Source organism: Thermothelomyces heterothallicus (genome assembly GCF_042370625.1).
Source record: "Thermothelomyces heterothallicus CBS 202.75 unplaced genomic scaffold P884_scaffold_19, whole genome shotgun sequence".
NCBI classification, from domain to species: Eukaryota; Fungi; Ascomycota; class Sordariomycetes; order Sordariales; family Chaetomiaceae; genus Thermothelomyces; species Thermothelomyces heterothallicus.
The window spans coordinates 542,216-554,355 of record NW_027192580.1 but is presented as its reverse complement, the minus strand read 5'-3'; the positions used below and the strand labels follow the sequence as shown (position 1 = coordinate 554,355).

General features: G+C 59.4%; 5 protein-coding genes across 5 annotated transcripts; 2 read left to right on the top strand and 3 right to left on the bottom strand.

The window, feature by feature from the left end:
* Window positions 1-282: 282 nt before the first annotated feature.
* On the top strand, window positions 283-2,284 carry P884DRAFT_247335 (Metallo-dependent phosphatase-like protein; the record flags this gene model as incomplete). Its single annotated transcript, XM_069440499.1, has 5 exons — window positions 283-551; window positions 644-767; window positions 850-940; window positions 1,053-2,053; window positions 2,150-2,284. The coding sequence occupies exons 1-5, from the start codon at window positions 535-537 to the stop codon at window positions 2,282-2,284; spliced, it is 1,368 nt and encodes a 455-aa protein (XP_069295885.1). The 5' UTR covers window positions 283-534.
* Window positions 2,285-2,628: 344 nt separating this feature from the next.
* Window positions 2,629-3,371, bottom strand: P884DRAFT_279172 (uncharacterized protein; the record flags this gene model as incomplete). The annotated part of the gene is made up of 3 exons (XM_069443272.1): window positions 2,629-2,767; window positions 2,837-3,276; window positions 3,357-3,371. The coding sequence occupies 3 exons, from the start codon at window positions 3,369-3,371 to the stop codon at window positions 2,629-2,631; spliced, it is 594 nt and encodes a 197-aa protein (XP_069295884.1).
* A 2,056-nt stretch (window positions 3,372-5,427) lies between these two features.
* Window positions 5,428-5,856, bottom strand: P884DRAFT_205154 (uncharacterized protein; the record flags this gene model as incomplete). The annotated part of the gene is made up of 3 exons (XM_069438629.1): window positions 5,428-5,500; window positions 5,566-5,748; window positions 5,837-5,856. Coding segments are annotated over 3 exons (276 nt in total), but the record flags the coding sequence as incomplete, so codon positions are not given.
* Window positions 5,857-6,179: 323 nt separating this feature from the next.
* P884DRAFT_301446 (mitochondrial 54S ribosomal protein mL44) lies at window positions 6,180-7,741 on the top strand (the record flags this gene model as incomplete). Its single annotated transcript, XM_069444854.1, has 2 exons — window positions 6,180-6,207; window positions 6,282-7,741. 2 exons carry the CDS (start codon window positions 6,180-6,182, stop codon window positions 7,739-7,741), a joined length of 1,488 nt encoding a protein of 495 aa, XP_069295882.1.
* Window positions 7,742-8,504: 763 nt separating this feature from the next.
* P884DRAFT_271356 (acyl transferase/acyl hydrolase/lysophospholipase) lies at window positions 8,505-11,036 on the bottom strand (the record flags this gene model as incomplete). Its single annotated transcript, XM_069442429.1, has 1 exon — window positions 8,505-11,036. One exon carries the CDS (start codon window positions 11,034-11,036, stop codon window positions 8,505-8,507), a length of 2,532 nt encoding a protein of 843 aa, XP_069295881.1.
* Between the last annotated feature and the right edge of the window lie 1,104 nt (window positions 11,037-12,140).

The following is a 12,140-nucleotide window of genomic DNA, read 5'->3' as shown; positions in this document are numbered from 1 at the left end:
TCCGGGTTGGGGGTGCATGACCGCGTTGCAGTGGACCCATGCAACCTGCACTAACCTACAAGTACCAGAAGTTACTACGGAGTACAAGTACGGATAACTTACTAACGTTATGGTACGGATTAGATAACCTCAAGCTACCCAGCTTAGTGTAGTGGGCACCACCTGTGCACGGTCCACATGCCCCCGCAAGGAATCCATGCCTGTTTTGTTCAAGCAGCTTAACCACCGAGTTGCGGTCGCATCTCAACTTTTCGATTACTTTCAGCCATGACCCAAAAAAGCTCGGTGTTTCTTTGCTCGTGATTTACACAATGAGGCCTGATTAGAGGGCATTGCACTTTTTTTTTTTTCTTATCTCATCTGGGCCTTTTTTTTCTTTTTAGCCCCCCACACCCCCCCGGGAAGAGAAGTACTTCCCGAACCGCCGACCTGCGACCGCCAACCTGCGACCGCTGATCGCGCGCTCGTTCTCCCATCCTCCGTTTCCGACCCACCCCACTTCCGCCGCAGACGGACGCGGGCGACACCGCCATCATGAGCGACCTCGACAGGTGAGGGACCGCCCGCGCTTTTTGCCATCGCGCCCCCGCATATGGATCGCGACACCAGAATTCTGACGTTTTGACTGCTTCTTTGCATGCAGGGCCATCGCCCAACTGCGAGCATGCCGGCCGATACCCGAGGCCGAAGTGCGCGAGCTGTGCCACAAGGCGCGGGAACTACTCATCGAGGAGGGCAATGTCGTCACTGTCAACGCCCCGGTCACAGTACGCGACCCTTCAGAAGCTGGGACGTATGATGGCGTGACTTCTGGGAAGCCGGCTGACCTTGGGTGGCGCTCTCTCGCAGATATGCGGCGATATCCACGGCCAGTTCCACGACTTGATGGAGCTGTTCCGCGTGGGCGGTGATGTGCCAGATACGAACTATCTGTTTATGGGTACGCTGTGGGCACCGTTTCTGGGGATTCTTAACTGTCTTCCATATTTTTTTTTTTTTTTTTTTTTGTTTTTTTGGTTAGAACAACAGGATGCTGACCTCGGAGCTTTCAGGCGACTTTGTCGACCGCGGCTTCTACTCCCTCGAGACCTTCCTCCTCCTCCTCTGCCTCAAGGTCCGTTACCCCGACCGCATGACGCTCATCCGCGGAAACCACGAGTCCCGCCAGATCACGACGGTGTACGGCTTCTACGACGAGTGCCTCCGCAAATACGGCAGCGCCAACGTGTGGCGGTACTGCTGCGACGTCTTCGACTACCTCGCCCTGGGCGCAATCGTGCTCGGCGCCTCCAATACGCTCCCCGGCCTGCCCGAGTCGTCCTCGTCCAGCAGCGAGGACGTCGAGATCGAGGTCCACAACTCGGACGGTCACGTCATCTCCCGCTTCCTCCGACAAAAGGACGTCGACCGAGGCCGCATCAACTCCACCACCACCGTCACTACCACCACCACCGCCAACGGCCACTCCGCAGCGGTAACCAACGGCTCCTCGACCCTTCCCAATCCCGCAACCTCCTCGTCCCCTCCCCCCTCCTCCTCCGCCTCCTCGCCCGTGCCGACCCTCACCGGACCGCCGGGGTCCTCGGCGACGGGATCCAGCGCCGGCTCCCTCGGCAACCCGGCGGGAGCTGTCCTGTGCGTGCACGGCGGCCTCTCGCCGCTGATCGATCGGGTCGATAAGATCCGCCTGCTCGACCGCAAGCAGGAGGTGCCGCACGAGGGCGCCATGTGCGACCTGCTGTGGTCCGACCCGGACGAGATCGACGGGTGGGGCCTGTCCCCGCGGGGCGCCGGCTTCCTGTTCGGCGGCGACATCGTCAAGATGTTCAACTACCGCAACGACCTCAGCCTGATTGCGCGCGCCCACCAGCTCGTCATGGAAGGGTTCAAGGAGATGTTCGACGCCAGCATCGTCACGGTCTGGTCCGCGCCCAACTACTGCTACCGCTGCGGCAACGTCGCCGCCCTGCTGGAGCTGTCCGAGGACGCGAGCGGCCTCGGCGTGCTCGCAAGGAGCAACGGCGACGTGGGCAGGAGCGACGGCGGGATGGGCGTCGGGGGGGAAGACGGCGACGGCGGCGGCGGCGGCAGTGGGCAGGGCCAAGGAGGAGGAGGAGGAGGAGGAGGAGGAGGAGGGGGCCAAGGGCAGCAGGGCGGGGTGCTGGATCCCAAGTACCTGCCTCGCTTGCCGGGGCCTGCGAGGAGATACCGCGTCTTCCAGGCCGCGCCGCAGGATTCTAGGGGGATGCCGGCGAAGAAACCAGTGGCGGATTACTTTTTGTGATCCCTTTATTCCCCAATTTCTATACTTGTTTTCTCTTCTCTGGGGTTATGCATGACATCTTGGGATGACGATGGACGAAGCAGAGCGTTTTGGGGGGGGGGGGGGGGCAAGGAAGGTTATACTTGCATGGAACTGCTGGGGGCTTTCTGAAAGCGCGCGGACCGGTTACGACTACACAGGATTATTTGTTCTACCTCTTACTGTATCTTGATAACAGAGGTAGCAGGTACCGTATGTACATACATACATTTATACCCCGCCCCTGCCCCCCGCCTTGGCGACCAAACGCTTTCATCCTGTCTAAAGGAAGCTTTTTAGCTGTTCGATATGATCAGGATGTCAGGTCAGGTCACCGCTCCCGACTCGGTGAAGCGCTCGATGGCGCTGCCGATCCTGGCGTCGTCGACGTGGCAGTCCGCTCCCGGAACGCAGCCTAGCGACGCACGCACCTCGTGGGGGTTGATGCCCGTCATGGTTGATATCCTGCGTATATTATCATTAGCACCGGTGCCACCGCGGGGGGAGGCGAGGGGTTGCGAGGTTTCCGCTCACAGGTCGGCCGCCATCGCGCAGTTGTTCTTGTCGCCCTGGTCGGAGCTCGGTGTGGACGCAGCCGCGAGGGTCACAGGACACGTCTCCGGGCGGAGGAGCCGCTCTAGCCTCTGGGCTGCTGGCTCTGGCGCCGGTGCTGGTGGTGCTGGTGGTCCACGGCCGTGTCGTCCTTGCTCCCCGTTCCTGCTCTCCCCGGCCAGGTAGGCGTCGATGCTCCGGTCGCTGACGCCGTGGAGCCGCAGCAGGAGGCGCAGCTTCTTGTTCTCCTCGGCGACCTGGCGTGCGGCGGCCTGCAGCTCGAGTGAGGCCTGGACGCCGCGCTGCTCGGCCAGCCTCAGGCGCTGCTCGAGCTCCTGGATATACTCTCTCTTCCTTGCGCGGGACCGCCGTTGGTTGTCCCGTACGCGGTCACGGTTCCGTCTGTCCTGTGTAGCGGGGGGCTGAGGGGACCGAAGTGTCAGTCCAGGCCGGGTAAGGGAGTAGTAGGTTGGAGCCGGTGAGACCGGAGGGCCAAACGTACGGATGAAGAGGGCATGCTTGACAATGGGAGGTAAGGGGGGAAAGGAAGGAGGGTTGATAGAAGAAAGGATATCGAGATACAAGAAGACCGGTATTGTAAAGGAAAGGATGGTAATATAAGTCGTTCATGAGGCGAAACTACGAGTCATCTTGTTTAACAGAGATGGCCGGCTCGATAGAAAAGGTGTGCGGATCTATGTCTGCTTTCTCCGAGATGAATGATGAACGCAAACGATGCCCATACGGGGCCTGTGAGAACTGGGAGATGGGCGAGAGTCTTGGCGGGGGCTCTCCGGCTTGGCAATCCCGGGTCCGGGCACACTCCGGACAGCAATGCCCGGCAGTCCCCAATAAGAGAGGAATAACGGCTTGGGAGAGCAACACAGAGGGTTGGCGAGAACGTATTACACGACGGGTCCTCTGGCCATTTCAATGAGTTTAAATCCACGTCTCGTACCCTCCTTTGATATTTGGTACGATGATGGATAATTTCACATTTCTCCCCCGAAGTTGGGCCAGAGCGTCATGAGCTGGTTGAGGATTATCTTGAGGCTGTATAGTGGGATGAACTGCTTCCCGCTCCGACGATGCGTCGAGCCGAGGCAGATCCCCCCAGGCAGTTCTGGTTGGTGGGCTAATAACGGGTTTCGTCCTCGGTATGTCCCGCGCAGTACTTGTTGATCAGAAGCTCTCTCATACACGTCGCGCGATATTGGTAAAATGGGCGCCGTGACCAGGGCGCTCGTCGGTGCCTCCTCGGGGGCGGCGCTGGCGCGCTTCTCGGTCCTGAAGGGGAGAAGGCAGTTCAACTTCGATTTGGCCGTGCCAGGTTCAGAGCCAGAACGGCGCGCGTCGGTCTCAGATCCGCAGTTGATCAGGCGACCCGCTCCATCTCCCGGGCGATGTCGAGCTCGAAAGCTAGGCAAGCGTTAAGGAAAGAGACAGCGAGGGAAGGGAGGGGAATGGAGATCAGCGCGGGAAGGTTTCGAGATTTTGTTAGCCCTTTTTTTATATTTTTATTTTTTTATTTTTTTTTTTTATTTTTCAATTGGGTACGGTGGCGTACAGTGAGCCCCTTCCCGAATTTGACGAGCAACGGTGGCTAATCAGTTCGAAGGGAAAAAGGTATCTTTTGGGAAGGAACAGCTCCTTTCCCACACATCGGACTCAGCCAGAGGGTTGCGAAGTAACTACTGAAAGGAATACTCCGTGCTCAGGCATGGAAGACTATACTTAAGAAAGAAACGATTTCTCGGAGTAGCAACTTCAATGAGAGAAGAACATCTACAGCGATTGTCAGGGAACAAGAACGAGAATGGGTCGACAAGCCATGATGATCATAATACTGACGGAGATGATGACAAGAACGACATGACCACTAACTATAATACCAAGGAAGAAGGAAAGGGTCGAGAAAGGGTGGACGGCGAGGAACATCCGACTTACCTTGAGCATCAGCACCGGCGGAGCGCCGATTGCATTGCCTCCTTGACGCTGTCCAGAGCCCTCTTGGCCTTCAGCATCACCGCTCGGCTCTCCTCCGAGCCGTCCTGCTCGAACTCGCGCTTACGCCGGTAGTACGCCTTTGCCAGCGGCTCGCACAACAGAGAGGCCGTCTCCAGTTCCTCCTGGGGGAGAATATTCTCGGGTGCCTTTTCTCGGAAAGGAATGCCGGCCATTTTGACAAACCAGGCCCCTGTGGCAGAGAAAGGATGGGCTGACTGATGTCGTAGCTTATTTAGGACGGCAACGCCCTAAGATTCGGGAATTGTGGGAGCAGACCAGAAGAAGGATCGTTATGCCAGACTAGCGAGGGCTCTCCTGTTTTATATGCAGAGCAGGTCTGAATGCTTGGGCTTCCGAATAGCGGCATTGCGCGCCGTTCTGGACTGTTCTGGCAACAGAATCGAATTGGTCCGTGGCCGCAACAAAGGGAGGGAAGGACATCCAAAGTCAAGGGCCGGGGCAGCTCACGGGACCGTGCCCGAGATGGAAGTTGATCAAGCCAGAAGCCGTCTAATTCATCATGTACAGTACATAACCAAGCCATCGCCGGCAAGACGCTGCTGCAGTCATGACTCCTGGGGCTTCTCCAGCGCCGCCTTTTCTTGTGCCCGCTCGTGCTCGATGATCTGCTTGCTCCAACTGTCGCACACAAACCCAATCAGCCTATTCTCTCGCGTTCGTGGGAAAGTTGGTCCGCAACGTACTTTCTGCTCGGGTAGAAGCGTCCAGGCTCGGGCATCTTGTGCCGGAACTCCCGCTCGGCGCTCAATTTCCACACAAGCGCTGTGATGCCGAAGATGACGACGCCGAAGACGGCCGTGTTGGCCTTCCAGTTGGCCGGCTGCGCGTACCAACCACCGGCCGGCGACCAGACGTGCTTGGGGTAGCTAGAGAAGGGATTCGGTCAGGTCCTCGGATCATCTGGATGCGCATCGATGCGTGCATTGTTTTGCTGTTCCAAGGTCGCCCACTTACGGGATCTTTCCGCCGCCGCCCTACATCAAAGCAAAAAAACCGTCAGTCAGGAATGGATCAATTGCATACAGGGTTTTGCGTACCATTGTGATCTAGCAAGTACGGGAGACGTGGATTGGCTTTTGGGGGGGATTGACGTTGAAGCTCGAGTCTCGTTGCTTTGCCGGAGCTGGCGTGCAGCGTCACTAGTAGGAAACCAATCAATTGCGTGGGCTGCAAAGAAGGGAATGGGGAAGAGCATGCGGGTGTAAGATTACCGTACCAAGTACGGATACATCGTACCTATCGTACCTTACAACTAGTTATGTGTATCGCTGAGCTCCACAAACGCGCCAAGCCCGTTATGTCAGCCAATTCCGCCCGCAACCCCTGTCGCCCAAGGGCCCGGAGCTGCTGTGACTTTCCTAGGAGAACTTTTTTTCGTCTCTGGCGACCCGAGACCGAGCGAAAACGACACGCGACTGCCAGACCGCCACCACCCTTTGCAACCCCAACTTCGCCCACGGCCGGGTTTCACGGTTTCCAACGCCCGGAGACCTCCGCCAGCCCGACAACCGATCGACCCCGAAACCCCAGAAACCCGAGAAACCCGAGAAACCCCCGCCCATGAAGAGGTTACGGCTCGACCGATGGACGGGCCAATTGCTCCTGGCTCGTCCCGGGGCCTCTCCGGCCTCGACCTCGACGCCCCGGGCCGTTCCTCTTCGACCTGCCGCCGCCGCTCCTAGATGCACTGCCGCCGCCGCCGCCGCCGTCGTGCGGTGCCAGTCGACGAGCGCCGCGCCCCAGACTCCCGGGGAGGTCGACGACTTCCACGACGGCACAGATCCCGTCCGGTTCCCGCCCCTCGAGCAGCTTCCTCCCCGAGCCACGAGTCTACCGTCTCCGCCGCCGGCGCGGGCGCCGCAGTCGGCCAAGCTGGCCGCCCTGCACGCCCGCCTCTCCCTCCCGGAACGGCTGCCGCTGCAGACCCTCGCCCGAGCCCTGGTCGACGCCTCGGCCGACGAGAACCCGCAGTTCAACAACACCAACCTCGCCTTCGTCGGCCAGTCCCTCATCAACTACCACGTTGCCGAGTGGCTCATGTGCCGGTACCCGCGCCTGCCCATGGACATACTCTACGCCGCCATGAAGGGCTACGCCGGCCCGACCGCCCTGCACCACGTGGCCCGCTCCTGGGGCGTGGAGCACGCGGCCGCCCCGGGCGGCGAGGTCGACCCGGGCCTGCTCCAGTTCTCGATGCACAAGCCGGGCGACGCCATCGTCAGCTTCGGCTACCGCCGGGCCGAGCTCGAGGGGATCAGGAAGTACAAGTGGCGGCACGGCATGAGCAGCCGCGTCGTCTTCGACGACGACTTTGGCGAGATGGTGGACACGGAGGAGGCCAGGGAGGAGCTCCGCTCCCGCGCCGACACCGAGTACGGCAACGAGTACACGCGCTCCCTGGCCGAGAAGGCCTACGCCACCTGCGCCCGCGCCGTCACGGGCGCCATCTACGCCCACGCGGGCCGCGACGCCGCCAAGGCCTTCATCAAGGCCCACATCCTCTCCCGCACCCTCGACCTCTCCCGCCTCTTCGCCTTCAAGAAGCCCACCCGCGAGCTGTCCCTGCTCTGCGCCCGCGAGGACTTCGAGCCCCCCGTCGCCCGCCTGCTCTCCGAGACCGGCCGCCTGTCCCGCACCCCCGTCTTCGTCGTCGGCATCTTCTCGGGCAAGGACAAGCTCGGCGAGGCCGCCGGCCCCAGCCTCGAGCACGCCCGCAACAAGGCCGCCATGAACGCCCTCAAGAGCTGGTACCTCTACAGCCCCGGCGAGCACGTCCGCGTCCCCAGCGACATGCTCGCCGAGGACGCCAAGCCCTGGGAGCCCGCCTACATCGACATTGGCGAGATCATCGGGCGGTAAATTTACACCCACCCTCTCCTTTCCAACCTCTCACACCCTCCTCCCCTCCTTCGCGGGGTGAGGCGCCCTTCCCCCTTGGTGTTTTGTGTGTTTCCATTGTCCCCAAAATTGGGATCGATACCTACCTTAGTATCTGCACGCGTTCCCCCGCGCGCGTGCGGCATGGGGAAGGGGAGGGGAGGAGAAGGGAGAGGAAGGGAAGGGAATTGGTGGGATATGAAAGAAGGAGGAATCACAGGAAGGCAGCAGCGAGTAAAGAGGCTGCGCTTCTCTCGGACGTGACAGAGAGAAAGCGTGTCATCCGCCCTTGCATGCCTTCCCGGTCGGCAATGGGGGGGAGAGAGAGAGCGCCGGCCGTATATGCATTGTACATTTTAGCACATCATAAGCACCATCCCAGCGGGACACACGACTTGGGAAGCATGTGGGAAGGGCAGGCAGGTGTGGGAAGCGGCGGAAAAGAAAAGCAGCCGCCGTGTCGTGTAGTGTATGTATGTATAGTATTTCTTGCCAGATCACGGCCTCCCAAATGTAGAAGGAACCAAATGCATGTTCGTCACAGCCATAGCCAACTGATAAGAGGAGAAAACCGGTGTGGGGTCGTCAGATGGGAAGAGTAAATGTCCCCCCTTTCTCCCCCCCCCAGCTTGGAACAATATTGAAGGGGTATATTTTTTTCGGAAATCACGAGATAGCACCATAATCATCTCAAATAACCGAGTTGGCCTGCAACTGACAAAAAAAAAAGGGACCAAAAAAAATCCTAGCTAAAATGGTCCCCGTGAGCCTCCTCCCCGACGGCCCCCGCGACACCCTTCCCGACCTGTCGCGTCCACTCGGCCGTCTCCTCCTTCCGCTCCCTCTCCTCCCGCCGCCGGCGCTTCCGCTCGTACACGGCCCGGACGGTGGCGCGGATCCGCTCCCTGCCCTCGCCGTAGTTCGCCCGTGCGAGCGCGATCACCTGGTCGATCTGGTCGGGCGTGTACACAAAGTTCCACGTGCTCAGGTAGTCGCTCGTGGCCACGTCAACGCCCGGCGCGGCCCGCTCGTTGGCCAGGAACGGCAGGTACACGACCGTGATGCCCGCGTCCGGCTCCATCAGCCGCCACGTGCTCGTGTCGTCGACGGGAGGCGGCGGTGGGTGGTCCGACGACCGCTCTTGCGTTGTGCCTACCCAGACCGTGCAGTAGCCCAGCTCGGTGGCGGCTTCGCTATGTCGTTGGGCTTCCGGCTTCGCCGGTTGCGGGCCCGGTAGTTCGGGCGCTTGTTGGTCGCTGTCAGTCGGGGAAGCGGTGGCGGCGGTGGTAGTGCCGGGCGCTTCCGGGTGCCGAGCCGCCTGATCGGCTTTGGCTTGGGTGATCTTGCCTTCTGCTTCGGCGGCCGAATGAGCTTGGGCTTGCTCGAGCTCGGCGGCGGCGACGGATGGGGCCGCCTTGGGCTTTGGCCAGCCAATACCCACTGGCCAGCCTTTGATGTTGCGCTGGCGGGCATAGCCCTCCACTGCTGAGAGCCAGTTATCAGTTTTGATGTCGGCCGAGGCGTCGAAGGCTACGACGATGTCGACATCCCGGCCCGGGCGGAGGAGAGGGTAGATGGGAAGGTTGTTGGACATGCCGGCGTCCATGAGTTGGATGTATTCGTTGTCGTAGACGGCTTGGGGAACGGATTCGGGCAGTTGGCCGTACATGCCATGAACAAAGTTGGGAATGCTGGCCGGCTCGATCGGATGAACCTTGCTCAAGTCTTTGTTATGGCCCCAGATGAGCTCGTCAACCGGCTGGAAACCGGCGAGACTTTTGATGATGGGTCTGATCTCGCGGTAGTAATGGCTCAGGGTAGCGCAGAACGCGCTGCCCCAGATTCCCAGGAGCAGGGGCAGGCGGGTCTCGGGGAGGCGGAAGCCCGATTCCGAGGGCAGGTCGGCGCCGTTCTTGAACTTGCGGCCGACGGCCCAAGTGGGAATGCCGGCCGAGAACTCCTCGCAGAAGAACTCATAAGGAGTGATTTCGAACCACTGGAACCACGCCTCCCGTTTAGCTCGGTTCTTCGCCTCCTCCGTGAGGGACCCCGGACCACCGTAGTCGGGCGAGTCCAGCTCCGGTATCTCGTGCCGCACAGCCGTGTAAATCGGGAGGGGATTCTGGCCATATCTCGTGTATTCTCGCTGGTTTGATAGTTTGAAGTCCTTCTCGTTCACGCCTAACTCGCCCTTTGGAACCAAGAGACGTGCGGCCAGGAGCATACCGTAGATGTCGACGAGACCGAACTGGGACTGGGGATCGCCCTTGAGCTTCTCCACCAGACCACTCAGAAGGTATTTATTGGTGGGTGATGACGTTAGGGTGTGGAAAGCCACGGGTGGGTAGGCAATATGCGTACCGAGGCGCGCCTTGAGGTGGTCGATACCCTTCTGAAAGTTGGCCCCGGTAACCGAGGAGTAGTAGAGGGACTGTAGCCAGCAGGATCCGCTAACGCCCGAGAGGTAGGTGGTGCAGTCGAAGAGTCCATCTTCTGTCGTCGCGAGGAACGAGCCCGTTCCTGCGACCAGGGCCCTGAGACCGCCGCCGGAGCCACACATGGCAATTGTAGGGACATCATCCGGGTGGATATCCCGCTCGTCGATTCCTAGATAACGCGCCAGAGCAGGCACAATCATCTTCTTTCTCCGGTCCAGGAATATCTTCTCATCTTCGCACAAGTCTCCCGAGACGCGAACCTTGGCCTGGTATTGGATTTCCGGGTGCGTATACGGGTCCTGGGCCTCATGCCAGATGTTGGCCGCCAATGAGCCGGGTTCCATATTCATCTCGCGCTGCAGCTTCCTGACGTATCCGGGTATGAACTTGGCCCACTCGGGCATCAATTCCACAACCTTCTCGGAGAGTCCGTCTGTCGAAGGGACAAAGGAGAGCGCACTGAAGGATCTTGTGAAGCTGGCCCAGGCGCCCTGGTCCTCGTCGGTATTGGCCCCATCTCCATCTTTTCCCGAGTTCCCGGAGGCTAGCTCCGCCCGTGAGTCGGTATGCTGCAAGGCATCAGTCGGGTATAGCCAGATTGGAAGCAATGCGCTGGTGAGTGTCACCGATATCAGCTTGGTAGTGCGCAGGGTCGACCGACGGCGCAGGGGCGAGGAGAACAAGCAGCGCCGGGGGAGCCGTCGGTCAAAAGAGAGCCCCAAGCCGGTGTTTGTAAGCCGCGGTCGATTGCCTTGGGCAAAGAGGCCGAGCTGCTGCCGAGACGAGGTCGGGAGCTTCGGGCGATTGAGGTGCGTGAGGTTTCGAATGTGAAGCGCCATGTGGGATCGTGATCGTGATCGTGATCGTTGACAATCCGAGCCCGTGACGCGTACGGTGTATGTACAATTACCTGCCTAACCTATGGCAAAGTACGTAAGGCATGTGCAGTTCTGGCATGTAGTAGTGGAAGTAAAGCGTGTACGCCGGTGATTTGATCGCTTTGCTCGTTTCCCGCGTAGTAGCTTGCCGGCGTCATGGCATGGCTCGGATTGCCGCGGTGATCCTTCTGGCCGACATGCTCGGTCGTCAATGGGAGGAAAGCAGACGGTTTCTCTTTTGAATTTTCGAATTGCCTCGTGGTGACGCGATATCCAAGTTTGTATTCGGAAAGAAGGCGGTCCACCGTCTCGGACAGCCGCGAAGCTTCGCTCTCTGTGCTGGTACCTGAGGTGGTTACATCATACCAAGTACTGTATGTATGACTGCGGAAAGCTGGAAGCGGGGCAGGTATTGGCCAAGTTCCGGGCCCTTGCTTCTGGAATTGGCCGGGATTGACAGGAACACACTCAACAAGAGCCGAAAGTGTGCCAGCTGTCGGTATAGCCGTTTCTTCCCCTCTTTTCCTTCTCTTTTCGTTCCTTTCCAGTTTGGCTCTTCGTCTATGTTTTTTTCTTGTTCCAGCGACAACCAGGCTAATTGCACAACAGACAGAGCCAGGCAGTGTACTTCGTAGTAAAGATGTACGGAGCAGGTTGGCTCAAAAAGAGTCCCACCTAATGATGATCGCTAACCTGCTCCTGAGAAATTGACCATCGCACGCTTGATTAGCTAGTATGAAGGAAGCACTGATCCCAAGAACCTTGGGCTAGACGCCCCATTACCCCTTTCGTGTGTGCGTTTGCTTCTAATCCGTACACTAAATGTCGTCTCAGTTTCCCCTGGGCCGTGAGGCTGGCAGCAGCCGATTTTTTGAAACATTGCTTCCAATGGGATCCCTGGCTATGGAATCCCTGGCTAAAAGATGACCGTTGAAACAGGCAATCCATCCAGAGGCTTAGTACCGCAGGGTTGGGCCACCACCTTAGCCCTCACCCGAGCCAAACCCACGAACGGTTATGGCCGTCCTCAAGTTGCCAGAGACGGTTCGGAGAAGACCAAATGCA